The 24,372-nt window shown below is 37.0% G+C and overlaps 4 protein-coding genes across 4 annotated transcripts; all 4 read right to left on the bottom strand.

The window, feature by feature from the left end:
* Positions 1 to 626: 626 nt before the first annotated feature.
* On the bottom strand, positions 627 to 4,239 carry LOC18035478 (DNA-directed RNA polymerases II, IV and V subunit 3). The gene is made up of 3 exons (XM_006422892.2): positions 3,667 to 4,239; positions 2,308 to 2,545; positions 627 to 1,223 (listed from the first exon to the last, which is right to left on the bottom strand). The coding sequence occupies exons 1-3, from the start codon at positions 4,113 to 4,115 to the stop codon at positions 951 to 953; spliced, it is 960 nt and encodes a 319-aa protein (XP_006422955.1). The 5' UTR covers positions 4,116 to 4,239; the 3' UTR covers positions 627 to 950.
* A 7,454-nt stretch (positions 4,240 to 11,693) lies between these two features.
* On the bottom strand, positions 11,694 to 13,937 carry LOC112096178. Its single transcript, XM_024179249.1, has 3 exons — positions 12,637 to 13,937; positions 12,481 to 12,528; positions 11,694 to 12,353 (listed from the first exon to the last, which is right to left on the bottom strand). The coding sequence occupies exons 1-3, from the start codon at positions 12,884 to 12,886 to the stop codon at positions 12,325 to 12,327; spliced, it is 327 nt and encodes a 108-aa protein (XP_024035017.1). The 5' UTR covers positions 12,887 to 13,937; the 3' UTR covers positions 11,694 to 12,324.
* A 92-nt stretch (positions 13,938 to 14,029) lies between these two features.
* On the bottom strand, positions 14,030 to 16,769 carry LOC18035011 (kynurenine formamidase). Its single transcript, XM_006422891.2, has 7 exons — positions 16,142 to 16,769; positions 15,963 to 16,007; positions 15,736 to 15,808; positions 15,323 to 15,417; positions 15,133 to 15,203; positions 14,608 to 14,751; positions 14,030 to 14,374 (listed from the first exon to the last, which is right to left on the bottom strand). The coding sequence occupies exons 1-6, from the start codon at positions 16,560 to 16,562 to the stop codon at positions 14,626 to 14,628; spliced, it is 831 nt and encodes a 276-aa protein (XP_006422954.1). The 5' UTR covers positions 16,563 to 16,769; the 3' UTR covers positions 14,030 to 14,374; positions 14,608 to 14,625.
* Positions 16,770 to 21,040: 4,271 nt separating this feature from the next.
* LOC18035395 (kynurenine formamidase) lies at positions 21,041 to 23,749 on the bottom strand. Its single transcript, XM_006422887.2, has 7 exons — positions 23,181 to 23,749; positions 23,035 to 23,079; positions 22,453 to 22,525; positions 22,152 to 22,249; positions 21,721 to 21,791; positions 21,448 to 21,585; positions 21,041 to 21,286 (listed from the first exon to the last, which is right to left on the bottom strand). The coding sequence occupies exons 1-6, from the start codon at positions 23,611 to 23,613 to the stop codon at positions 21,460 to 21,462; spliced, it is 846 nt and encodes a 281-aa protein (XP_006422950.1). The 5' UTR covers positions 23,614 to 23,749; the 3' UTR covers positions 21,041 to 21,286; positions 21,448 to 21,459.
* Positions 23,750 to 24,372: the final 623 nt, after the last annotated feature.

The following is a 24,372-nucleotide window of genomic DNA, read 5'->3' as shown; positions in this document are numbered from 1 at the left end:
TCATAATTTCATGTGATTTAACAAACCATGTCACATAAATATGATGAGATTGCCCAAATATGAAAAGCCTTTGCGAAGCCAGGAAACTTCGTAAAGAATTCTGAATACAATCAAATCCAAGCTCCAAATGCAAGGTAAGAAATAAGGGGCAATATAATAATGTTGGTATTAGTATATATTCCAAAAGACGGATACGATTCTGCACAAACTTCTTTATATCAAGGCTAAAAAGAGTCTGCTATCAGCCATTTCGCCTGAGACACAGAAAAGTTGAGTCCACGAAACATCCCAATCTGTTACATAAACGAGAAAAAGTCGAAAACACATTTGCGCCTTTACAGCTGATTCTAACATTTATCATTAAATTATCATGCATCTGAATGAATTTGGCGTAAAGCAACAGGAGATGAGTTAAAAGAGTGGAAAATAACTTAAATGTCTTTGCCTAATAGCAGGCTTGGCTATTAGTCTAGTACCCCTACAATATCACGTGCACACTTTATATAATGTGGAATGTGAGGATAAATTGTAAGCATAAACTTTGTAAACTTAGGGTGATGTGGTAATATTTTCAAGGAGAACAGGCAGAGTTATATTAAAATATAATTCATTAGACCGAGATGCGATGATACCAAAATATATGCACAGCCTTAAACAGTATAAACAACAGGAACTACAAGAGCATATAATAGTTCCAAATTAATCGCCATCTATTGGCATAATCTAATACACTGCTTACATGCTCGGTAGGGAAGTTGGTAACCTTTGACGTGAAGTCCAAACAAGATAATAATGTTAACTGTCTTCTAAATGTCTAAGAACGATTGCAGAAAACAGATTCATCCATTATGATAGTTAAAACATTTGGTTAGTTATGGATTCATTTAATTTACTAGATCCTTCAACACACAAGTTCACCAAACTGACGAATCAGTCCTGTTACTGACGAATCATCCTCCTCGCATATGTGCTCCAAGTTCACCAAACTGATCATCAGCTTCTACTGTGTCCTCAGAGAGGCGAACTGCATCCAGCTTTTGCTTCAGGACTTCTATGGCATTCAGTACCAGCTGAGACGCTTTAATTGCACCAGTAGATTCAACAGTGAATATAAAACTATCTTCTTTGGCATAGATCTCCACGAGTCCTGGTTTTCCCATAGCTTCGGCTTTCTTTATCACTTCATCATCATAAGTGTATGCCTCAGCATCGACCACATAAACCTATTAAATAAACAAAATATCATATGACGTTAAAAGGCCATTTCTTTTAAGTGAAAAGGGCATCAAAAAAGAAATGATCTCATCAGAACTATTAACTACTGCTACTATTCTCTCTTCCCCTTCCTCCCTGTCTCCCTCACCCTCTCTTTGAAACACCCACAAATGTCTAACCCTGTAAATACCTCCACGAACCTTCTTCGTCTATTCTGGATTACTACATTAATATGCATCATACACCAGCATGGTGTGGATAACAATAAGAGAGAACTACGATTATTTCATTTTATACTATAGAACATAAAGAAAAGAAAACACTCAACACATTCAAAAAGCAGAGCTACAAGAAATTCACTTTGAGACTTCCAAACTTGAAATAACTTTTCCACCGAATTCCCAGACCAAGAACCATTGGAATATCAGATCGGCTACAAAAATGAGGTTTACATAAGAAAAGTCCAAGGATGAAGAACTGCTAAAAGTTACCAGGTAAATATTTCCATTTGAAAATCTTATTTTGGGATTTTAGAAAACTCAAGGAGACTGAAAGAAAATAGATTGACATTCTAATTCTATAGATAAGAATCCAGAAAAGTGCTGCTCTATGCCCCTTTGGTGACAACACTAATAGACTACAAGGTCACTAACGCATGTGTCTAAACCCTTCATACTCATCTGTGTAAAACCACTCAATACAATCTAAGAATCTTCCCAGATTTTGAATGTTCCTCCATTTTATTAACAGTAACTCTCAACTGAGCATCACAGTAGCAAATAACAGTTATTCATAAAATAGACCCAACTTAGTGTAAAGCTAGTTTACACATGCATCCTCAACTCACTGTAAAATTGTAATTGACTTAAAATCTATGCGGAATGACAGGCACAATGCTAAATATTGCATCTCTCATAAAAAGTCCCTCTCAAACAATTACCTTATTTAGCACATAAGAACTGAACATTTTACAACAAAAGCAAGCATGTTTCTCAAGCAAGTGAAATGAATGAAAGAGCTACTAGCCTACTATATAAATACAATTGACTAGAAACTATATTTTTGTATATAATATATATTTTAAAAACGAACCTGTCCAGTATTAGGATCAATGTCAAACACTTTGGTAGGGCTACTTTCAACCCAGCTTTGTTTTTCCTCAAGTGAAAGAGATTCCATCAAATCTTCATTGATGTGGATCTCCGGTTCATACATGAATGTAACAGTTGCAGCAGGTGACCATTTTGCATGATCTTTGCCGATCCCCTTCCTGGCTATTGCTCTCAGCCTCAATTCTTGCCCACGACGCAACTTTACAATGATAATCCCCCTAAGCACCAAAGAATCCAACTCCAATTCAAACTATGTTACTTATAACATGAAGCATAACAAAAATATTATTTCTTTTTCATTCACAAACTAACATTCCTAGCAGAGGCAACAAAATGCGTTGCATTCTAAAGGGGGGAAAGGAAAATTTTAGAGAAAGAATGAAGGAATATAGGGAATAATATTATTATAAATTTAATGCCAACAAAATGTGAAATAGTTATCAAGATTTGAATGTGTTAACACTTTTTCCACACAGTGCACCAAAAACAAAATCCTAAAGCCCTAAACTAGTGGCAGTAGTATCTCAACAGGCAAAATAGAAAGTATAATGTCAATAACAAACTATTAGAGAAGGTTGGTATGAACAAAATGCCAATGCCCTATATTAGCAAGACCACAAACTAAACAAACATTCTCTAAGATACAAACAAGAATCTAGCACTTCAAATCTATATTATGCAGGCCAAATGAGAAAGCAAAGAACCAAAAACACCCAATGCAGTTGCAATGCAAAATCAAGCAATGGTGAACAGCTTTAAGATACTATGACACAGATATCAGCAATTCTATCCCCACTAACTATAACAAATGTGAACAAAGCAAAAATGCTTGCATGTCAAAACCCAAAAAAAGTTATAATCAATTAAAAAAAAGAACTGGCTGGGTATAGTTGTGTACTCTCCAACTCAATCACACAGTAAAAGGACCAGTTTTCAATCTCAAAGTAACAAACTCAGAAGAAAGGATCCTAAAGATAACATTTTAAACTATGAAAAACTTTAATCCATCCTCTGGATAAGCTGAAGGAAATTCAGGTCAATTTTAGATCTTGTAACCATATGAATTTTAAAATACTTCCAAGAACCTAGTAAGCCTCAGTAATACCACCCCCATTCTAATTTCATTTTTTTTCTTAATTGAAAAGCCCTAAAATAGTTCTAACAATAAGATGAAACCACCAAAAATATATAACAATTTTCAAGAATTCAAGTCACACGAGTAAATTCGATATCTTAGGGAAAGGTGTTAACAACATTACCAAATTATAAAAAAGAAAAATTTCTAGGTTTGAAAATATAAACTTTATAGTTAAAATTACTTTAAAAAAAAAAAATTAACCTTTGCTGATCCGTGGAATCGTAGCCAGCAGGATCAACAAAATCGACGGGAACAACCGAATGATCGGAACTGTACAAATCCTTACTGGTGACATCCAAGGTCTGGTCGGAGTGACACTTGGCTCTCAAGTGGAACTCGACCGAGCAAAACTCGCACTGGCCGTCACCGTCACAGGCGTCGCAGTCACGTGAGAAGCGCATGCTCATGGCGCGTTCGCTGGTGAGGGGAATGAGGCCGAGGCGGTGAGCGATGAACTCGTCGTTGAGGACGGAGGAGTTGACCTCGATTTCGACGAGGTCGATGGCGATGGTGGGGACCTCAGCGATCATCACGCGCCGAAGCGCGTTGGCCATGGAGGCGTCGGTGTCCCGGAGCTCGAATTTGGCGTAGTCGTCTTTGAGCTCGCGGATTTTGACCTTCGGGAATCGCTGGTACGACGCGCCATCCATCGTCGTTCGCTCTCGTTGCTTAGCGAATGCCAAATAGCTATACCGAGGGAATACGGGTTTTTTGCTGATTGTGTGTAGTTCTTTAAACCCAAAATCAGGGTTTTTGTTGTGGAGTCAGTCAGAATAATAAACGGTGCGCTTGGGAGTAAGTCAAGACCATATTGAAAACGGTGTCGGTTTTCCTCATTTTATTTAGATTTTTTTTTAATTTATTAGGTGTTCGGCTACCCATATTAGTCTAATTAACCCGAACCGAAATCCATCTAAGATATGACTATATGATATGATTTATACCGTTGGATTGAGTTAAAAGTTCAAGATAAATCTTAATTAAATCCACTTTCAATTAGATACTCAAGAAAATAAGGTAAAGAATTTTTTTCAATTTCTATAATATACAATAGATTCAAGTTATAATAGAGTCTGCTTCTGGGGAAATTTACAAAAATAGCCAAAAAATTATGTATTTTTCAACTTTAACCCCTCAAACTTTTTTCTATCATAATTAGCCAAATACCCTATTTTTGGACTACATTACCTCATCATTTTCATCAAATTTACAAAGGCATGCCATTTTCCCTCTTCAATTCCAGCACCTCCACCACTTTTCTCTTTTCAACTTAACAAACTCCATCACTCAACAAACTCCATCACTCTCAATAAATTAGCAAATTTCATCAAACAAACATTACATAATTGAAGATATAATTATCAATTGGAGAGCTTCTTAAGGTTAGTTTATACTCTTACCATAACCTAAACTTTTAATCTATTGATTTTATCATTTGAGTTCGAAATTGAAGTGAGTTTTTATTGCAAATGTTGTTATTTTTCATTAACAAAACAATGTGACTTGTTAAAGTAGTTAGTTTGAGTTGAGAAATGAAAATCAATCATTGAAACTCCTGAAAAATCGAGTAAAACAGAAGCCCAGAACAAGTGAGACAGGCACCTGTCTCACATAAATCTACTGGTTTTATGTGAGACAGGTGCCTGTCCCACTTGCCTGTCTCACCAAAATATGTGCGACAGGCAAGTGGGACAGGCATGTGAGACAAGCGCCTGTCTCACTTGTTACCACTGGTTTTATGTGAGACAGGCAAGTGGGACAGGCGCCTGTCTCACTTGTTACCACTGGTTTTATGTGAGACAGGCAAGTGGGACATGCGCCTGTCTCACATAAATCTGCTGGTTTTATGTGAGACAGGCACTTGTCCCATTGCCTGTCTCACTAAATTTAAGTTATTTTCCGAAAGTAATAACGTGGGCTACATGTGTCCGTTTTAGGTGTATAATATATCGTTTCGAAGCTTACGATGAGACGAAGTAAATCCAAAATTGTATACTTCATTTCATCCACATAAATGTACTACATATTCATTTTTATTAGGTTTTGTAGCGTGAAATCTTATCTCTTTTGTTTTTTTTTTTAGGTTTAATGGATTCTATTGTACTTCAATTATGTTATGACGGTTGGTGGGAGACATTAGCAGATGGCCGTACGAAGTACGTGAATGCGAAGAATACAACATTTTTAGTTCGGAAAGATTGTACGTTTGAGCAATTTATGATTGTACGTTTGAGCAATTTATGGCAAGGGTGTATGAAGTTTTACAGATAAATCCTAATGAATATAGTTTGTCAATGAAGACAACTTTGAGATCTAGTAACACAATGTATCGTGCATGCTCATTACCTATGGATATATTTAATGATGAAATGGTTAATGTTGTGCTGCACATGGCCTCTGATGTGGTCAATTATGGATGCATCCCTATATTTGTCACCACACATCCTCGAGTTCCGGCAGAAAATCCTGAGCCACTTGTGGAAAGTGAAAGTTCGTTTAGAGCAAACGAGTCTGTCCCCGATATTGAGGAAGAGGTGATACCACAACAAATGTCGTTCCAACAACATTACTCACCAGTCAACGAAAACAATGACACTATTGATGATAATGGTATTACGTTAGCGGATGTTGAAGATAATGTGTTACCATTACGGACATCGTTAGGGCAACATTACTCTCCATTTCAGAATAATGAGTTCCGCAGTTATGATGATCCTGGTTATAACACTAACAACACATAAGCTAATAATGTGCAAGACATGAACTCCAATACTGAAGTTGATGATAGGGACACTGGTCATTCCGATATTCCTATCAATGATGAGGATGAGAATCAGTATGATATTCCTGTTAACAATAGAGAGAATTGACCTATTCCTCCGATGGCCTGTTCGAGGAGGAGGACAACAGTTGATCCCCTGGTGAGTCTTGCTCCAGTTTTGCCTTCAAACTTGGTTGCTCCAGACTTAGTTAGAAGCTGTAATTCTGCCGACATTAGTGTGGGAAAGTTGTTCGCTGAGAAGAATGAGTTAATATTGGAATTGCGCAAAGTGGCCTTGCGGGAAAAGTTTGATTTCAAGATTGCACGCTCCACTCGGCCGCGGCTGATTACTTGGAGAATAATGTGGGCACGTGTAACTAGGCAAGGTCCGAATTTGAAGGTAGGAGATACAGCATACTTACCACCAACATTGCAGAAAGCGTGAATTCTTTAATGAGGGAACCGCGAAAATTTCCTATTACTCATCTTGTTGATCACTTTAGAAAAACATTATAGCAATGGTTTTATGATAGAAAACTTGTGGCTGAATCGATGAGCACTCGTCTAACGATGTGGGCAGATGAGATAGTCGGCGAAAGGAGATTTTTGGCCGAAAGAATGACCGTTCGGCCAGTGTCTCAGCATCGATTTCATGTTTTGGGTGGTGGTATGAAGGAATGGATAGTTGACATTCATGAAAGAACTTGCTCCTGTAGAGTATTCCAACTCGATCAGCTGGTTTGTGCGCATGCAATTGCTGCTTGTCTGATCGTCCGTGTCGATTACATAAGTCTTTGCTCTGATTATTACTCTAAAGATTCATTGGTCATGGCATATGCAGAACCAGTGGAGCCTGTTGGGGACATGACAGATTGGGACATTCCAGAAGAAATCCAAGAAATCAGAGTTAATCCACCGATCGAAACACCACCACCTGGTCGTCGTCTAGAGTTAAGAATTCCTTCTATCGGTGAGGATGTTAACCGAAGAACTGTGAGATGTGGTCGATGCAACCAACCCGGTCATAACCACAAGAGATGTAAAAATCTCATTGTGTCGAATCCAAACTGACTGTGTCATTATAACTAATTATGGATTCTAAACTCTTATTATAATTTATATTACAATTATATGTAATGAGTTATATGTAATGAGGTATATTATGTTATGTTCATTTGCATAATGAGTAAAAATCCCATGATGAATAATTATTTATAGCTAAATATATGAATATATCAAAAGTTTATATCTATTAGAAAAACAATCTACATCCATACATCAAGTCTGAATACAATACAACGACTTACAAGGCAATATCGCCCGTGAATATATCTACAGCAATTTTCTTCCTGAAGTAATGCCCGTGGCTACTATCAAAATCAAGTTTTAGCCCGAACATCAAATACATTGTAAACATCAACATAAATACACCGCAATCACCACTTCCAGGTTCTTGTTGGGGCACATCCTTAACGATTCTTACTTTCCAAGAGTCGGCACTCTGCAGCTCAGGTCGAATGTTGTAGAATCCAACATCTTGAAGCCATTGAGGGAAGACAACTTGAAGAGGTTTGAATTTAAGCAAATATGTTTTGTCCTCGCGAAAGGTAACCAACGAGTCGTAAATCCGCATCCTCCTCGCGCGAAGGTCTGCTCGAGCTAGTACCCAATGATCGCCGCCCAAATTCACAGGGATGAATATCTACATAAATAAATTGGTAAATTAGTATATTTTATACACAATTACCATAAGATATGATGACAATTCTTACCATATCAACATCCGTAAACGGTTTGGACATGAGATCTTCCCGCCCATCCATATAGCTGCTCAAGTTGTTGCCATATTGTAATGAATAGACATCACAACTACCATTGTTCCATAATTACTTTAGGAACACTTATTACACGATGAGTAGAAAATTAATAACATTTCGAGATATTTCAAACATCGAAAAGTTAATTAATGATTATAAAATTCGAAAACATGCCCAAAAGAATGTATCTGTATGCGTGACGCGCTGTGGTAGTGCATTTGGAAACCGCCGTTGCTTCTCGCTGATCAAGCGGTAATACGTGTGAATATGCTGTGAAGGGATTATACCAAGTAAATTTATATCATTATCCATGGCAGCAGAAATATTATTGTGTATTGTAATGTACTGACCATTAAACACACTTACCTCGTCACCAAGCCACCCTATCGAAGCATTGCCTATGAGTATTTCAAAGAAATTTCGAGGTTGTTGGACAGGCCGATCCACGGAAATGTTGCCGGCAAACCACTGATCAAACTCCTCACATAGCCTTGAGTCTTCTAGTCCCCTAAGCGGATTCATATCCACACTCGATCTTTCATTAATTTCATAGTTCGTAATGTTGAGTGCGGGTATAGGCATGACATTCCTAACTCTCTTGAAAGGAGGAATGAAGTAAGGACTGCCAAATATATACGACGGTCGGTACGGACGCCCAAACTTACTAACGCCGGGAGGTGCCTCCGTGAATATCTGTACACTGTCATCACTTATGCCCCCATATACACTGTACAAGGACATAGGGGTGTGCTCGTCGTCATTACCAGCATCAGTATGCGTACCATAGCCAGCATCAACGTTCGGACCATAGCCATCTGGGGCCTGTTGTTTCGAGGAGATTAACATATTAACATAAGTTCGGGTTTGAAATCATAATAACAATCCGAAAACGTATGGAACTTGCTCACCGTGTGCGAGGGGCCAAACGGAGAATCACCGTACGCGCCCTTTGAAGCACCCACGCCAAACGAAGCCATAAACCTCATGACCGCTGCTCTATATTATTGTGCTTCTCTGCGTTCCGCCATAATTTATGACCTCAGTTCGTTAATGGAACTGTGTCCAGTTTGAAGTTCCGACCTCAACTCGTGAATGGAAGACTCTATTTTATCCAGTCGTCCAACGAAATAATCATTGCGGAACTTAGTCCTTGCCTACAATTTACGCAAATAAGAAAGTAATGACAAAATGCCGGATAGGTATATGTGCATTGTAAATTGAAGTTCCGACAGAAGTTACCTCTGGCTCATTTCTGTCATCTGAATCATGTGCGGATTCATAATGGTCGTCGGCAGCACCGGCATCCTCAACATGACTCTGCTCCAGTCCTATTTCGCTCGTGGGGTCAGGATCCACCTCGTTTGGCCCTATACTGGATGGCACATTGATTGAAGGCTGGTGCTGCACCAAGTAAAACAGAAAACAGTAAATACCAAAAAAACAAACATATTAATGACTTTGCATCCGGTTTTCAATGATACTGTAGATGATACCCACATTACGGACCCAACTTGGCAAATATGGCACGTAATCCTCGACACTCTTCCAATAATTTGTGGCTCTCTCCTTTGCATCCGGTTTGAGGGTTTGGAAAATGGTACCATCCTGTCGTAAAAATTACCAAATTTCTAATTAGTATAACCATATATTATGTAATAGTTATATACAGACATACATATAAATGACTTACAAGACGCTCGTTCAGGTATGAATACACTTCGCCGAAGTTAATATTTGAAGAAGCCACGGGCTTCCATTGCACGATCCGAGCACCCTTCCTCTTAATTTTCTCCACCCACTCTAATGGTAGTCCTTCGATCGCTTCAAAAATCAATGCCTTCAACAAGGACAGATATGAAGTAAAAAAACGTGTCATTAAATATTTATTATAACAAAACTAAGTTATAAAAAAAAATTCTTCACTCACATGCACTGCCGACGTAAAGCCGTAAAAGTTGTATTTCTCAATTCTATGCAATGGATTTTCTGCGCTTGCCTTCTTAAATTTTTTGGCTTTGCCGTTCAATACATTATCAATGCTTTTATATATTGTTTCCCATGACAAACGACCCCACGGAATACTTCGAAAATGATTTATGTCATCTACCTCATTAAGTAAATTGAAATTGATTTGACAATGATCCTTTCTTCCGTGTAGCACTCTATCAGCAAAGTAAAACATGACAATTTTTAGCGCATCGGTGTCATTCATAGTCTTGAAGCGTAAGTTCATAAATATTTCCTCGAACTGGCCAAGATTTATATCGCAAATCCTGCCTCCAAAGTACTTATTAAGTAACCTATGATTTGTTTTATGCTTTGTTAGGAATACTTTTTCGCCATAGCAAAGTCCCGTTACTAGGCACCACTCTCCAATCGATAGCCGTATCAAATGGTCGCCAACTTGAAACCATAACTCATCTTTGTCATTTCCATCGCCATGTGACACTTGCCGAAGCAATATATTGTGCACAATCACGCCACTGAACGGATAGCTCCGGCACTGTAGAAAATGCCCAAATATATCGTCTTTGAACAGCTTCAACTGTTGCCTTGTTAATTTTTCCCGGATGGCATTAACAACGACATCTAATTTGCACATACTCGTGATACGCCCAGGGAAGTGATCAACATAAGGTATCTTCATCATTCCCGGTTCTTTAATCGGTCCGGGTGGGTTATGCAATGCTAATTTTGATTTGCCCATTTATCTGGTACAAGTTAAAAGTATCACACATTAAAAAATTATGAATAAAAGAAAAAAAATTAAGGCAACACTGCGCACTGCCTCTTGGTGCAATGGGGTTCCCGTCGCACCAAGAGGTGCTGCCTCTTGATGCGACAGGCTCGTGCAAGGGAAGCCAAGCGCGCTGCTTGCCTGCACGCAACTCGCGCGCGCTTGGCTTCCCTCGCGCGAGCCTACGCCAACTCGCTCGAGCGAGGGCTCGGCCTTGCGCGCGAGGTGCGCACGCCGCGCGCATCTCGCGTGCGATAGGCGCATGTCGCGCGCGACGCCACGCCCTCGCGCGAGCGAGTTGTGCTTCCCCTTCCCTTTCTCTTCTCTTCCCTTTCCCACATGCATCTCACCCACCATCGCCATTAAAACACCACCAACAACAACAACATCCCAAACAACAACAACAAGAAAAATGGCAATAACAACTCACCTAGGGTTTTCAATTTTTTTCTTTGATTTTGGAGATCTCCGAAGATTTTCAACGTGATTTAGCTTCTTTCAAGTGCCAACAACTTCCTCCGCTGCTGATCTACGCCGCCGCCGACAATCTATAGAACTTCCGGTGATGAGATTTTGGTAAGAGAGGAAAGAATTTGCTTGAGGGAAACGTGAGAATGAGGAGGGTAATTTCGTCCACAATTTGATAATTTGACTAATGTTGAAAGAAAAAAGTTTGAGGGGTTAAAGTTGAAAAATGCCTTCTTTTTTTGGCTTGTTTTGTAAATTTCCCGCTTCTGATTCAAGATTCCATACTTTAATTTCCCAATATTATAAATTATTTTTTTCACTGTTACAACGTTATGAACATGGCCCAGCTTGAATAAAATATGAGATTCTCGAACAATAAGACGAGGCTGTGTATCTATACTGGCCGGTGCTGCAAATGTGAATGCATGGCTGTAAAGTTGAACTATTAGGCTAATAATGCTTAGTATATTAGACACTACTGAAACATGAGAGCTGGTTAACTATTAGGCTGATCATATTGTTCATTCTGATCATTCTGTCTTCCAAATAATGGGAACAAATTTATTATTTTAGATGGAGGAAAGTAACATTTTGTAGTAAGTGTTGGTTAAGATATGCCGTATTGGCATATTGCCATGTTCATGTTCGCGTTGAAAGCAACAGAAGCAACGCAGTGCCATGTGAAAGATGACTTCCCAAAGAACATTCATTTCACAAGCCTTGATCCGAAATATTAGGCACATGGGCCATCATATTTCTCGTTTTGGACATCTATAAAAGGGGCCATTGGCCATGACATGCATCACTCACAGATTACATATAGCAGGATCCTTAAGAACCAAAATAATACTATTCAAGGGTTTCTCCAGAAACTTGCTGATCCCAATGGCTCACTTTAAGCTAAACTTTCTTGTGCCAATTCTCCTGATGACGATGTTACCAGCAGGAGAAGCAGCAAGAACTCCACCTGGAATTGCAAAGAACCCAAGCCAAGCAACTTGCAAGGACATTAGATACAAGCAATGCTACAATTTAGTGTATGTTTGCCCCAAGTTTTGCCCTGATCAGTGCACGGTTCATTGCCCATCTTGCAAGCCTGTTTGCTCTGCAGACATTGTCATATAAAAAATTAAGGGGGAAAAATTGTAATAGTACAATTATAAGTAGATTTTTCAGGAAATTAAGCAATATGCTGGAATCAAGCAAAAAGAATTCCAACAGAATACACTTACCAGTAATGTTCCTATCCCTTATTGGAACATCAACTAACAAAGCAGGACCTGCAGCAACAAAAACATGTACATATGCAGTCACCAACACAAATATGTACAATAAAAAATTTTAGAGAATTCAAAAAAAAAAGAAAAAAGGACATGATTTCGGGTTACCATTAAGCACTTGAAGATCAAGAGAATCAGCATCAAACCCAGCATTAGAATAATTATAAAACATGTGGCTCGGCGCATTGACATGCGTGCCAGTGCGCACAGACATTTTCGTTTCAGAAGCATTAACATCAGAGCCATTCTTTATGCTTGCCAGGGGAAATAAGAACTGGCCTAGCCCATCCTTAAGAGTCCCATGAAGACAAGTCCTTGGTGACCCTATGGCTAATATCAAACATTCTTCCATTAGCATACGCCTCGCTCCGTTCCGGGACCCCGTCGGCAGCTAAAGGCCGGCTAGTTGTTAACAAGACCCTCGTGCATCGTATTGCCATGAGCAAAATTTTGTTCATGTTTGATGTTTGGTTTGAAAAGAAAGATAGAAACACGCGTTTTTTCAATTATTCTCTCCTATAAAACTCACACGCTCACAACTGAAATGTGAAACTAATTAAATAAATAAATAAGCGATTACGATTGGAAACTAATTAGTTAAAGGCTTCATTTAGGACAATTTGACTTAAAAGTTATAATTACTGTAAAATAAAAGAAATAGTTATCAATTAGCGAAAGTGGATGAACTTTTGTTAATTATAACTTTAAAGTTGGGTTAAGAGTCAATTACAAAAGATCATATAGTTTTCATCAAACAACAATGTGTAAGATTAGCTCAAATAACTTCTTAATTAATTAACCAACAAGCGCGTAGATCAGCTGGCATAAGGTTATTCTAATTTAAGTAAGGTCATCGGTTTGAGGTTTGGGAATGCAGCTGTATTAAATATTTATTAGAAGAACTTTGCCACCCTACTGGTCATACCCAGCTCGAATCTAAATTAATCGGGATCCAATTTAGTATTCGCATACCAGATAGTTTAAAAAAAAAAAATTCTTAAGTAATTAAAGATAAAAGTGGTTACGAAATATTTTTAGCAACTTTCCTTTAGAAATACGGTTATTGTGTAGCAATAACATCAAATTAAAGAAGCTAATTAAGTTCCTCTGCAGTCTCCGCCGATGAAATTACTGCTTCAAGAGATTTTACTACTTAGATTAGTAGCTATCCTTAATTGAGAAGGCGCATTGCATATAAGAGGAAAGAAACAAAGAATCATCTTTATTGTACGATCCAAATGAGAAATGATCAGAATTTTACTGAGTCAAGCAATTTTTTGAATAGGAAATGCCGACCCTTTTTGGCATGAAATTATAGATATGCATGTCCTAATGAATGTTTAAAATCCAGGAGCATAAAGAGAGAAGATGCTCACAAGAATTTCAACAGATTTTAGTTGTTTAGGTGTGGGTTTTGACTTATGTGCAGACTTGTTCAACTCAGTGCCCATCTATGAGTAATTGAGCATACTATAAGATATTTCACGTTAAGTCTACAGCCTCAGATAAACAAAAAGACTCTTATTTTTAGAAATGTATACAGCCTCAAAAATACAAAAAGACACTTATTTTTAGAAATATCCTTATCTGATACTCATACTACCACCTTAATATCAAATAAGGCCTAAAACAGGTTTACAAATGCTACATCAAAGTACAGCAATCCAATTTCCCAATGTCTCCAAGCTTACCGCAACAAGAAAATTAAACCTTATGTGAAAAAAAAAAAAAGCATAATGTCTTATCCATAACGAAGCTATGCATAAGCACACTGCAATATCTCTTCTGATGCATATAATAAGTATATGGTCTTGACTTTACTTATCATTATCTCATTCATTGTTTCCTGCAATAAAAAATTCAGTTTACATTATTTACCACATGCTCAACTGATCCTAGAAGCATGTTCTCGTTAAATTATTTCCATATCAATTACACTGACGAAAGAAAGATAAGGAACAGGGGAGATATATAACTTTATAGCGGAATTGTTGAAAACAAAAGCCTTCATATGTGTATACATATATATGCATCAAGTGATATATTAATACTTTAAATTCAATTGAAGTACAAACTCACATGGGAAAACTGATGTTCTCATTTGATGAGGATGCATCTTACTGGTGATCCCTCAGCACCAACCATTCTTAGAGGCAAGCAATGGATTGAATATAATCCTGCTGGGACATGGTCAAGTTTAAGGCCTTCAACTGGGATGATTTCCTGAAGAAGGTAGTACTAGTGTTAGCTAGTGCTGAGAACTCATGAGAAATTCACCCTAAATTTTCCCATCGAATTAAAACAAACATCATACAAAACTCTGCTTTCCTTTTGTAGACTCAAGAACAATTTTGTTAGTGAGTGTTGTGTTTTTAACGCTTACTTTTGAAGTACACCTGAAATATTTGCAAAATGCCTGTTTTTATTTTGGCAGTTAATGATTTCCATTTTGCAGTAGTTGTGGACTATAACTATAAGCTATAAATTCTCAAAGCTAAACATACCCTTAAAACACACTGCATCATGTTACAAAGCTTTTGTCATCACATTCATCTGGATGAATGGAGCTTAATTAAGGCATCAAATTTAAAATGATTTTCTTACCCTGTTTCTTAGAAGTTCATGATGAGCTGAAATAATGTCATCAAAGGCAGCAACAGACAAGTAATCAACTCCTGCATATTCCAACAATACATGTTTTTGAACAAATCATTTCAGCTTCATGAAAATTTTAAAGGATTCACCCGACGGTAACAGAAGAAAATTTGAACTACTGAGAAATTTTTTGTCTTACCAACAAGTTTGATATCAGTGTTTTCAACCAACCATTTTGCCCCATCTGCCATAAATCCCACATAGCTTGTGTCAAACTTTTTGAACATAAGCTGCCTGAAAAATGAATCACAAGTTAAAGCACGCATTGTGATTTCTTTGAAAATTCTGATTAATGAATGTCTAGTATGAGGGTTCAAGCAACGCCATTTCATCCAGACTCTCTTCCAGTTCCAATAATAAAACTAATTACAGGAACCCACAAGTTTACTAAACCGGCAACTCATTTTGAAACAGGGTATGTAACATTAGATTGATAACCTTGCCCTATATAATCGACAATTAAATCAGCTTTCGATTCCAAGTCACTAAATGCAATACTGAGACGATCCGCACAGTAATGGCAATAAAATTTACGTGAATTAATATATTTACCTGTCTGTGTTTAGCGTTCTGAAAAGTACACGGCGTACCCCCTTGGGAATATTCAAGGACTCCAAGACCTCAGCTGCAAGAGAAACAAAGTTTATTACAAATTATTAACTAGTTAATTGCATCTACATACTAGCTGAGGTTACCTGCAATCATATGGAAAAGTGTAAAAAAATTTAAACTTCCATTAACAAACGCAAAAAGGGTATTAAATTAAAGAACACACATACCAGTTAAGTTCTTATCTCGTGGAACATCAACTAATAGTCCAGGACCTATGTGACAAACAAGCAACCATAGTCACCGATCAAATTAATAACCAATTAAACCAAAATATCATCAAGCAACAAATTTATGAAATTCCATTAGAACTGGATAAAAGTTAATTACGAACATATATAAAACTGACCGTTTAAGACATCCAAGTCAAGAGAATCAGCATCAAAGCCAGCATCGAAGTAGTGATCAAAGAAGTGGCCAGGAGCGTCGACGTGGGTTCCCGTATGCGTCGTGAACTTCATCTCCGATATGTTACAGAAGGACCCGTTCTTCATGCTAACGGGCAGCCTTAAAAACTGCCCGAGCCGCCCGCCCTCGGTGTCATACGACGGCAGGTCAACCGTGACCTGGTGGGTGATGTCAAATATCCGGCCGCCACCGTACACCTCTCGCCGGACCGGCTTGATCAGGAGCTCCTCGGACAGCGAGCAATCGGGTGCAGTAGTAGTTGTGGGGTAAGCTTCGTCGTTTGCTGCAACAGTGAGTGCAAGTAAAGTGAAGATTACGAATGGCAACAAGAACTGAAAGTTGATTATAGTAGTTTTGGCCATGCTTATGGATATTATTTATTTTTAATTAATCTGTGAGAAATGAGATGTGATCATGTGAAGAGAATTTATGTTGGTTACAAAGGTGCGTGCATGAATTTAATTTTATTTTGAGACGATAAGATTGTGAAAGATGAGGTATGCGCAGCCTATAGGGATGTCAATTTTTCTTTGACGGGGCGGGATCCATCTCATTTGGGACAGAATTTAGAAATATTTTTATCTCATAAAAAGTTTAAAGGCAAAAATGAGATTTTTTTTATTTCACTTGCATATATGAGACGGGAGTGATTTTGATAAATTTCTCTCTATCCCATCTTATTACCAACTAAGAATAAAATTTTTTTTGATTGGAATGGGATCTCGTAGGATTTCGTTTCTTTTGAGACGGAATCAAGATATATTTTTATCCTAACAAAAATATAAAGACAAGAATGAAACGTTTTTTCATCTCACTTACATATACGAGACGGAATTAAAATTGATAAATTTTATCCCACCTAGTCTCACTGCAAACCCCAGCAGCCGAGGACTTTTTATTTTTTATTTGTATCTCAGCTTAATTTGTTGCACGCAATAAGTTTGATCACGACAAGTGCTGAAGGATCGTGTTGAGCCTATGTTTGATACAGAGTGTTTAGAAAGAACTTAAATAGAATTTAGAAAGAACCTTTATCAGGAATTCTTAGGTGTACCTGCAGCTTAGGTTAGTTGATGGTTAAACGATTAAAATTTATTAATATTATGATAATTTTACTGTGCCCAAGTTAGTAGAAAATTGTTTGTTTGTTTTGTATGTGAAGACACGTGGAGAGGCTTTTAAATAAAGATGGATTTTTTTTTTAATAAAGATGGAGATAATTTAAGAATAATCCACGAATTCCTATTTGCCTCATGTGATTGATTTAGATTTACGTGAGAAATGTTCCTTGTAACTTTGTGAGAAAATAATACTATATTTTAGAGACAACTTTAAAGAATTCGAAAAATAGTCGTGATATATTTTGTTCTGGTCTAAAAAAATTGTACATTGTTTTTTTCCCCTTTGGAAATAAAAAAATATAGTACATTGTTGACTAAATTAGCCCACTTGCAGTGAATGCTTTTAATTTTTTGTGTGTTCTAATTTTGTTTGTTATCTATTTTTTTAATATGTCAAAAAAATCTCATCATTTCAATAGAATAATGATCTAGTGTGCGATACTAACAAGTGCATAAATCAACTGGTAAGAGATTGTTCTATTTTAATCAAGGTTTTCGGCTTGAACCTTAGGAATGTAATTGCGTTAAATACAAAAAAAAAAGGATTTAATATACTAAAAAAAAATGATCTAGCGTGCAATTGCACACATGTTAGATTATTATTGGTGGGATTATAAGCTTCACAACATAGCCCCACTAATGATAATTTAACGGTGTGCAGTCGCGCATCATAAGATCCGTGACTGCTCGCACTAGATTATTATTATATTTTAATATCCCATAATTTTATGATATAGTTAACAAAAACATGATATATGAACAGCCACTAAAACTAAAATTCCTTGTAAATTCTGATCTTGTCATATTTTAGGTGATACTTAAATTATTGAAATATTTTTTTCTTATTTAACCTAACAGCCATCTAATCCCCTTTATCAGCCGCCTGAATGAAAAAAATATTGGTATATTTAATATTTGATTGGATCAATTTTGACTTGTGGAATAGAAAAAAAAATGATCAAAAGACCGTTATTGATTACATATATTAGTCTATAATTAATGCCCAAGTACTTGTTAACACTATAATTATCCCTAACATCAAGATTAATTACAATCACATGGTATGTACGTACTAAAACCACCGCTGCTCCATATGAGCATGGTCCATTATCAAACTTCTAAAGCACCTTTTAAGTGAAATTTAAACTCCCTTCCTCAAGTTTTTTTGGGGGGGTAATGGAACTAGTACACGATGGAACTCGAGTATAAAGTATTTATTCTTTTCTTAGGGGTAAGGATCTAGGGTTAATACCAATCAATAAGTTGGAAAAAACTTCGTAAGTAAATTTTCGATATAGAAATCGAAATGATCTGATTCGAGCAATTTTGAAATCCAAAAGCAAGGGGAAATTTTGTTGGAATTGGGAAAACTTTTTCAGAAATTAAAATGCACCATTTAATGCGAATGCACCTAATTGGTAATCCTTGAGCGCCAGGCAACCTTATGGTTAAGCAGTGGATTGAATAAAATCCTGCTGGATCAATCGTCAAGCTTAAGAGCTTCCACAAGAATGATTTCTTGAAAAAAGTACTTCTTACTTCTTAGTTGCTTCCGCCATTGATGAGAAGAAGCGGGAGAATTGGGCAATGTATTCAAAAAAATTTATGTGTAACACAGGTTAATTATGTGTAGAAATGGGAAAGCGACTTTCAGTTGGTCATATTTTAAAATTTTAAAACTTATTTTGGGTTGGGTCCTACGAAATCCCTGAACCCAAATCTGAAAATGTTTTTTGAGGCTTAGGCTCAGTTAAAAATAGACTCGATTTCATTTCAATGCATTTCCTAGGCCCATACCTGATCCAAATTAGGCAAGAGTTACAGGTATTTCTGTCATCTCTATACTTGTACTTTTAACAACTATCTTTAACTCGCTTGCAGTTCACTCTAAGGCTTAATGAGTATTTTAACTATTCGTTTTAAAATAATGAGTTTTTTTAACTGTTTATTGAGCAAACTTTAGGTGTCTGGGTCTGAAGTTAGATGTCATTTTTTTTTTATGGAACAAAAAATTAACTAATTAATTGAGAATGTTCTTATCTTTTGTAAAATTAACTAATAGTTCCGGACATATGTAACAAATCCAATTAAAGCAATGTTGAAATTGCTAATTATGTAATTAAAAAATTATTATTTTTTAATCTTAACCACGAGATATCCTTGGGAGGGCCCCAACTGTGGAAAGCACCTTTAAGCCCGTATCACAACCCAAACTAGAAGTCCCCGCTCGAACCGGGAGGCACATGATCTTCCAACAAATGCAACTTTCTTGCGACTCGAAATGAGGAGCAAACCCAATCAAGCCACTTAAGGGTGACTCCATTGCCAGTGGAGCCAACACTTTGTTGATAGTGTTCAAAACTTCCAAGTCAAGAGAATCAACATCAAAGTAATGATCAAACATGTGATCAGGAGCATCGACGTGAGGTCCCGCATGCATTGAGAGCTTCGTCTCGGACATATTAGCAATCGCATTATTCTTGTTCATGCTTTCAACCAGCCATAGAAACTGACCCCATTTCATCCTTCTTGCCAAACGCCGGCACGTCGAAGGCTAATATTATAAATCCGGCCATTCCCGTAAACCTCTCGCCGAACCGGTGCGTGACTCCGGTTAGTGAGCAATCGGAAGTTATCGGGTAGGCAGTCTTTGCTACCATGGCGAGTGTGACTGTGAAGAAGCTTAGTAAAAACGGAGAGTCCTTACTGGTGTTCTTGGCCATGCTTATTAGAAAAATTGCTCTTTATTTTTTCAAAACAGATAACACAGATTTCAAAATTTTGCCGAGCTCTCAATCTGGAATCAAACCACCACACAACACCTAAAACAAACAAAATGACATTTTGGTGGATAGAAACCATCCTCGATTTTAAGTCTAGATGGATATAGAGAGGGAAGACAAGAACTCTAAAAATAAAAGTTACAAAAGTATTTCCGAAGCAAACGTTTTTCCGATTTCAGGAAAAAAGAGTTTTTTTATTGTTATTGCTATAGCATGATGGTGTCATTCGAAAATTGCTCTGGGTTTGGTTAATTTTTATGAGAAGAGATGTAACGAGGGTTTAAAAATAATGTTACAGAAATCTTAAATCACTGCAGATTTAAATTTAATATGAAGTGATCAGGACATGGTTGATGATTTTTAGCCTAAAATGGTCCCTACTGGAATTAGTTTAGCCTGAAATGGACAACATGATTGATGATTTCCTGAGGGGGAATCATAATAATCTTCCAAAAATAGGAACTTAATGAGCTATCACGGTTGTTTAATCACAGCTAATTTATTTGGTGACACAAGCATGTGGCTCTGATAGAGTTTGACTTCCCCAGTACTCCCAGTACTGTCTAATCCTTTGCTTTTTGTCTCTCAATAAATTCCACGCATTTACAACAACAACGACAACAATAGTGATAATAATAAAAACATTAACCCACTTCATCACAAACCCCAATTGGTGCTCGTGAGGTATGTGAATTTCATAATTTTTATGAATATGATGATCTAGATTTCATCATCTTAGCCTAAAATGGACCACAGAAGGGGTAAGGGTAAAATTAAAATCACTTTTATGTAGACCTTATTATTTGACCCCTCAAATTCACTGTTTTCATGTTATCGCCCTTTCAAATTTGTTGTTTCTACATTTTTGAGTGCCATCAACTCGTCTCATGCCATGAGTTTTCCACAATCAATATTAGTTAAAATCAAACCATGGACTAGTGGAAACTCTGATCTAATAACAAGAAAAGAAAAATGATAAACCGGCCACAATAAATAATCAATGTACAGTATGTACTCATGCTAAAAGCCACAACAATAAGACAGTCATGTCCAGTAGTGTAATGGATGATAAACATACGCACATCTACTCGATTTAAATCAAAAAGTTTTACTGGATTTCGCTGCTTCCTGATTCCAAGCAATTTCCTCCATTCGATAGCTCATGAACCCATTACTGGGTTACTGCAAAAACAACCAATTTACATTAGATTACCACTAAGATTGATTCCAAGCAAAATAACAGAAATATTTCCATTGGAACCTGGATAAACGTTTGATTTTTTACTAAATAGTGGAATCATTAATTGTAGAGGATCAATAAACTAGCTATAGCAAACACTCACGTAGACAATATATCATTTAATGAGAATGCATCTTATTGGTGATCCCTCGGCGCCAAGCAACCTCAGATGCAAGCAGTGGATATTGTATAGTCCGGCTGGCACACCATCTAATTTAAGGCCTTCCACAAGAATGACTTCCTGAAGAAGATTATTAGTGTTAGCGTCGACTGATGTGTAAGCTATTTTTCTCTAGAAATTAAAAATATAAAAAAAATCAGAACTTCTTGATGAGTAAAACAACCAATCCTGGAGTACAAAAATGATTTTTCTTACCCTGCCTTCAAGGAATTCATAATGAGATGGAAGCAAATCATCATGTGCAGCAGCGGATAAGTAATCAATTCCTACATTTTACAATGACATATGCATTAGTCTTCTATTAGAAGACAAATATGTAAATAACAACAAACTGGGAGGTGTCCCTAACAAATCATACCAGCAAATGTTACTGAAGGAAACAGATGCACTTTCATATAAATTTCCAGAGTTAGCATGAAGTTACAAAAGAAATTTAACAGAAATATCTTCACATCATCAAGTTAAACAGAATAGTCACTGAATACACATAGGCATCAGACAACAAATTAGTGTCGGCATCAAAAGGAGCTTCCACATTCCTCCAAGACGTGAGAGGAAAAAAAATGTCAAACAAAATGCACCCTAGATAGGTAGCTCAGAGCTACTGAAAATAATTTATAACTTACCAACAAGTTTGATGTCAGTGTTTTGTACCAACCATCTTGCTCCATCTTTCATAAATCCAACATAGCTCGAGTCAAACTCCCTTTTAAACATAAGCTTCCTGAAATGGAACTAAATTTTAGTTAGCACACAAGTACTCCAAGCTATAAATACTTTTCCCATTCAACATTTGCTATGCTGCTCGAAAAAAATTTAATGTAGATTATAAGGGTTAAAAAGTTGTATAGACAAAGGATATGGGCAGTCCTCTCATCACTTAATAACTGAATTTTAATAAATCAGGAAACGAATGTTATAAATTACCTGTCTGTATTTAATGTTCTGAAAATCACACGCCGGACACCCCTGGGAATATTTAGGGACTCCATAACTTCAGCTGTGGAAAATAGAGTTCATCACAAACATATCTGAATTAAAGAAAAATAGAAACAAAAAATTATTCTTGTCATTTGTCCAGTATAGCACAGTTTTTGAATTTCGAATTGCTTTATAATTTTTTCTAGCTTATCTTTATATTACCAAAGACAATAAAGAAAATGAGAGGAAATTGGTGGCGTTCACACTAGTACGAAGTGAAACCAAAATCAATGAAATAGCATTCTCTTAATATTATTGGATCGCTCCATGGGCAATTAGTATTTGTAGTTGAAAAAAAATGGCCCTTTAAGCTGCTGCAGGCCACCAGAAATCCAAAATTTTGTTTTTAAATTCCTACTAAATATAATTTGAGACCTAAAGTCATAAACAACGGTAAGTCTAGGCCAGAGAAGCACTTCATATAAAAGTGCTTACCACAGAATCAGTCAAAACATAGTCAATTAACAAGGAAAACAAAATAATCAGAATTATCTGCGCAATGCGGCAAAGGGCATCGAAGTAACATACCCGTTATGTTCTTATCCCTCGGAACATCAACCAACAGTGCAGGCCCTGCACAGAAACTCACACAACAGAACTTTCATTAGACACCTAATAAACACACAAAAAAAAAGATACAAATAAATAACAGAGCCACAACAGAATTAAATTACCATTCAACACCCCCAAGTCGAGCGTGTCAACGTCATAACCAGCATCAAAATAATGATCAAACACGTGCCCAGGAGCGTCCACGTGAGTTCCCGTATGCGACGGCAGCTTCATCTCCGAGTTATTAGCAAGCGACCCGTTCTTAATACTCTTGGGCAGCCACAAGTACTGCCCCAGCCCCTCCTTCGAGCCAAACGACGGCATGTCGCTCGTAATACGGTGGGTGATGTCGTAAATTTGGCCGTTTTCGTACACCTCTCGCCGTACCGGGGTAGGCACTTCTTCTTCTGATAGCGAGCAGCCGGTCGGCATGGTTCCGGGAATCGTCGGGTAGGCGGCCGTTTCGGCGGCGGTGAGAGCGAGTGTTGCCAGAGTGAGCGTTAGTGAAGTGAAGAAGAGAAGCGAAAACGGCAATTTGAGTGTCGTTTTGGCCATAATTGGGAGAGTATTGGAGTCCTCTTGAGAGGTGAAGAAAAAGGGGCGTAAATTAAAGAGGATGTTTATTTATCCTTCTGTAGGAGTAAATCATCAATCAGAATACAATCCTAATCCGCTTGTACTTGCATTGAGTGGTTTAATATAAGTGTATGACCCAATTAGGTCATTTATATTGAAATATTTTAAAATATATATATATATATATATATATACTAAAATATCACAATCACAAATTTATCAAGGTAATTTTTGATAATTCTAATATATTAAACAATTAGAGTTTTAATTTTTACCTTCACAAAATACCGAAAAAATATCCATTTTATTTCTATTAATGAAAAGCTATTTTTATTTTTATTCAATATAATCAAAAGAAGAATTAAGTACCAACTATTATTGGGATTCGAATCCATCCCCTCAAAGCTTATTAATAGAAATGCATGTGAATAATTAATGAGCACGTGAATTTTGTAAGAGTAAGAGTAGAGAATAGAGATGGCCAATGGGTCATGTTGGCACAAAAGTAAACCTCATGCGTATTCGTACCTGTATTATATTGTATCGTATCATGTCTAATTTTTTTTGCTTAGTCCTGGCTCGGCACATATGCTGTGCCCATTCGTGTCATGCCCATTTGTGTCGTGCCTAAGAAAAAAAAAACTTAATAATTTTTTTCTTTTCTTTTTTTTTTTAATTTTTAAGAGCGTATTCTAAGGTGTTGGCGTATTTGTTTTAAGTTTATTTACTTTTCTTAAG

This window comes from Citrus clementina, unplaced genomic scaffold (assembly GCF_000493195.1).
Source record: "Citrus clementina cultivar Clemenules unplaced genomic scaffold, Citrus_clementina_v1.0 scaffold_8, whole genome shotgun sequence".
Classification (NCBI taxonomy): domain Eukaryota; kingdom Viridiplantae; phylum Streptophyta; class Magnoliopsida; order Sapindales; family Rutaceae; genus Citrus; species Citrus x clementina.
This window is presented reverse-complemented; position numbering and strand designations above follow the sequence as displayed.

Bases quoted from the DNA above. Each gene is read 5' to 3' on its own strand.
- LOC112096178 (XM_024179249.1), bottom strand. From the start codon at position 12,886: ATGCTAATGGAAGAATGTTTGATATTAGCCATAGGGTCACCAAGGACT. The intron at 12,529-12,636 runs GTAACCCGAAAT...TTGTTGCTGCAG, and splicing joins TGATCTTCAAGTGCTTAATG to GTCCTGCTTTGTTAGTTGAT. The intron at 12,354-12,480 runs GTAAGTGTATTC...CAATGTCTGCAG, and splicing joins AAGGGATAGGAACATTACTG to AGCAAACAGGCTTGCAAGAT.
- LOC18035395 (XM_006422887.2), bottom strand. From the start codon at position 23,613: ATGGCCAAAACGACACTCAAATTGCCGTTTTCGCTTCTCTTCTTCACT. The intron at 23,080-23,180 runs GTAATTTAATTC...GTTTCTGTGCAG, and splicing joins CGACTTGGGGGTGTTGAATG to GGCCTGCACTGTTGGTTGAT. The intron at 21,586-21,720 runs GTAAGAAAAATC...AATCTTCTTCAG, and splicing joins ATGAATTCCTTGAAGGCAGG to GAAGTCATTCTTGTGGAAGG.
- LOC18035478 (XM_006422892.2), bottom strand. From the start codon at position 4,115: ATGGATGGCGCGTCGTACCAGCGATTCCCGAAGGTCAAAATCCGCGAG. The intron at 2,546-3,666 runs GTTAATTTTTTT...TTTGGTGCTTAG, and splicing joins GATTCCACGGATCAGCAAAG to GGGGATTATCATTGTAAAGT. The intron at 1,224-2,307 runs GTTCGTTTTTAA...TTTATTTAATAG, and splicing joins TTGATCCTAATACTGGACAG to GTTTATGTGGTCGATGCTGA.
- LOC18035011 (XM_006422891.2), bottom strand. From the start codon at position 16,562: ATGGCCAAAACTACTATAATCAACTTTCAGTTCTTGTTGCCATTCGTA. The intron at 16,008-16,141 runs GTCAGTTTTATA...TTTGTCACATAG, and splicing joins TGACTTGGATGTCTTAAACG to GTCCTGGACTATTAGTTGAT. The intron at 15,809-15,962 runs GTATGTGTGTTC...TTTCTCTTGCAG, and splicing joins ACGAGATAAGAACTTAACTG to CTGAGGTCTTGGAGTCCTTG.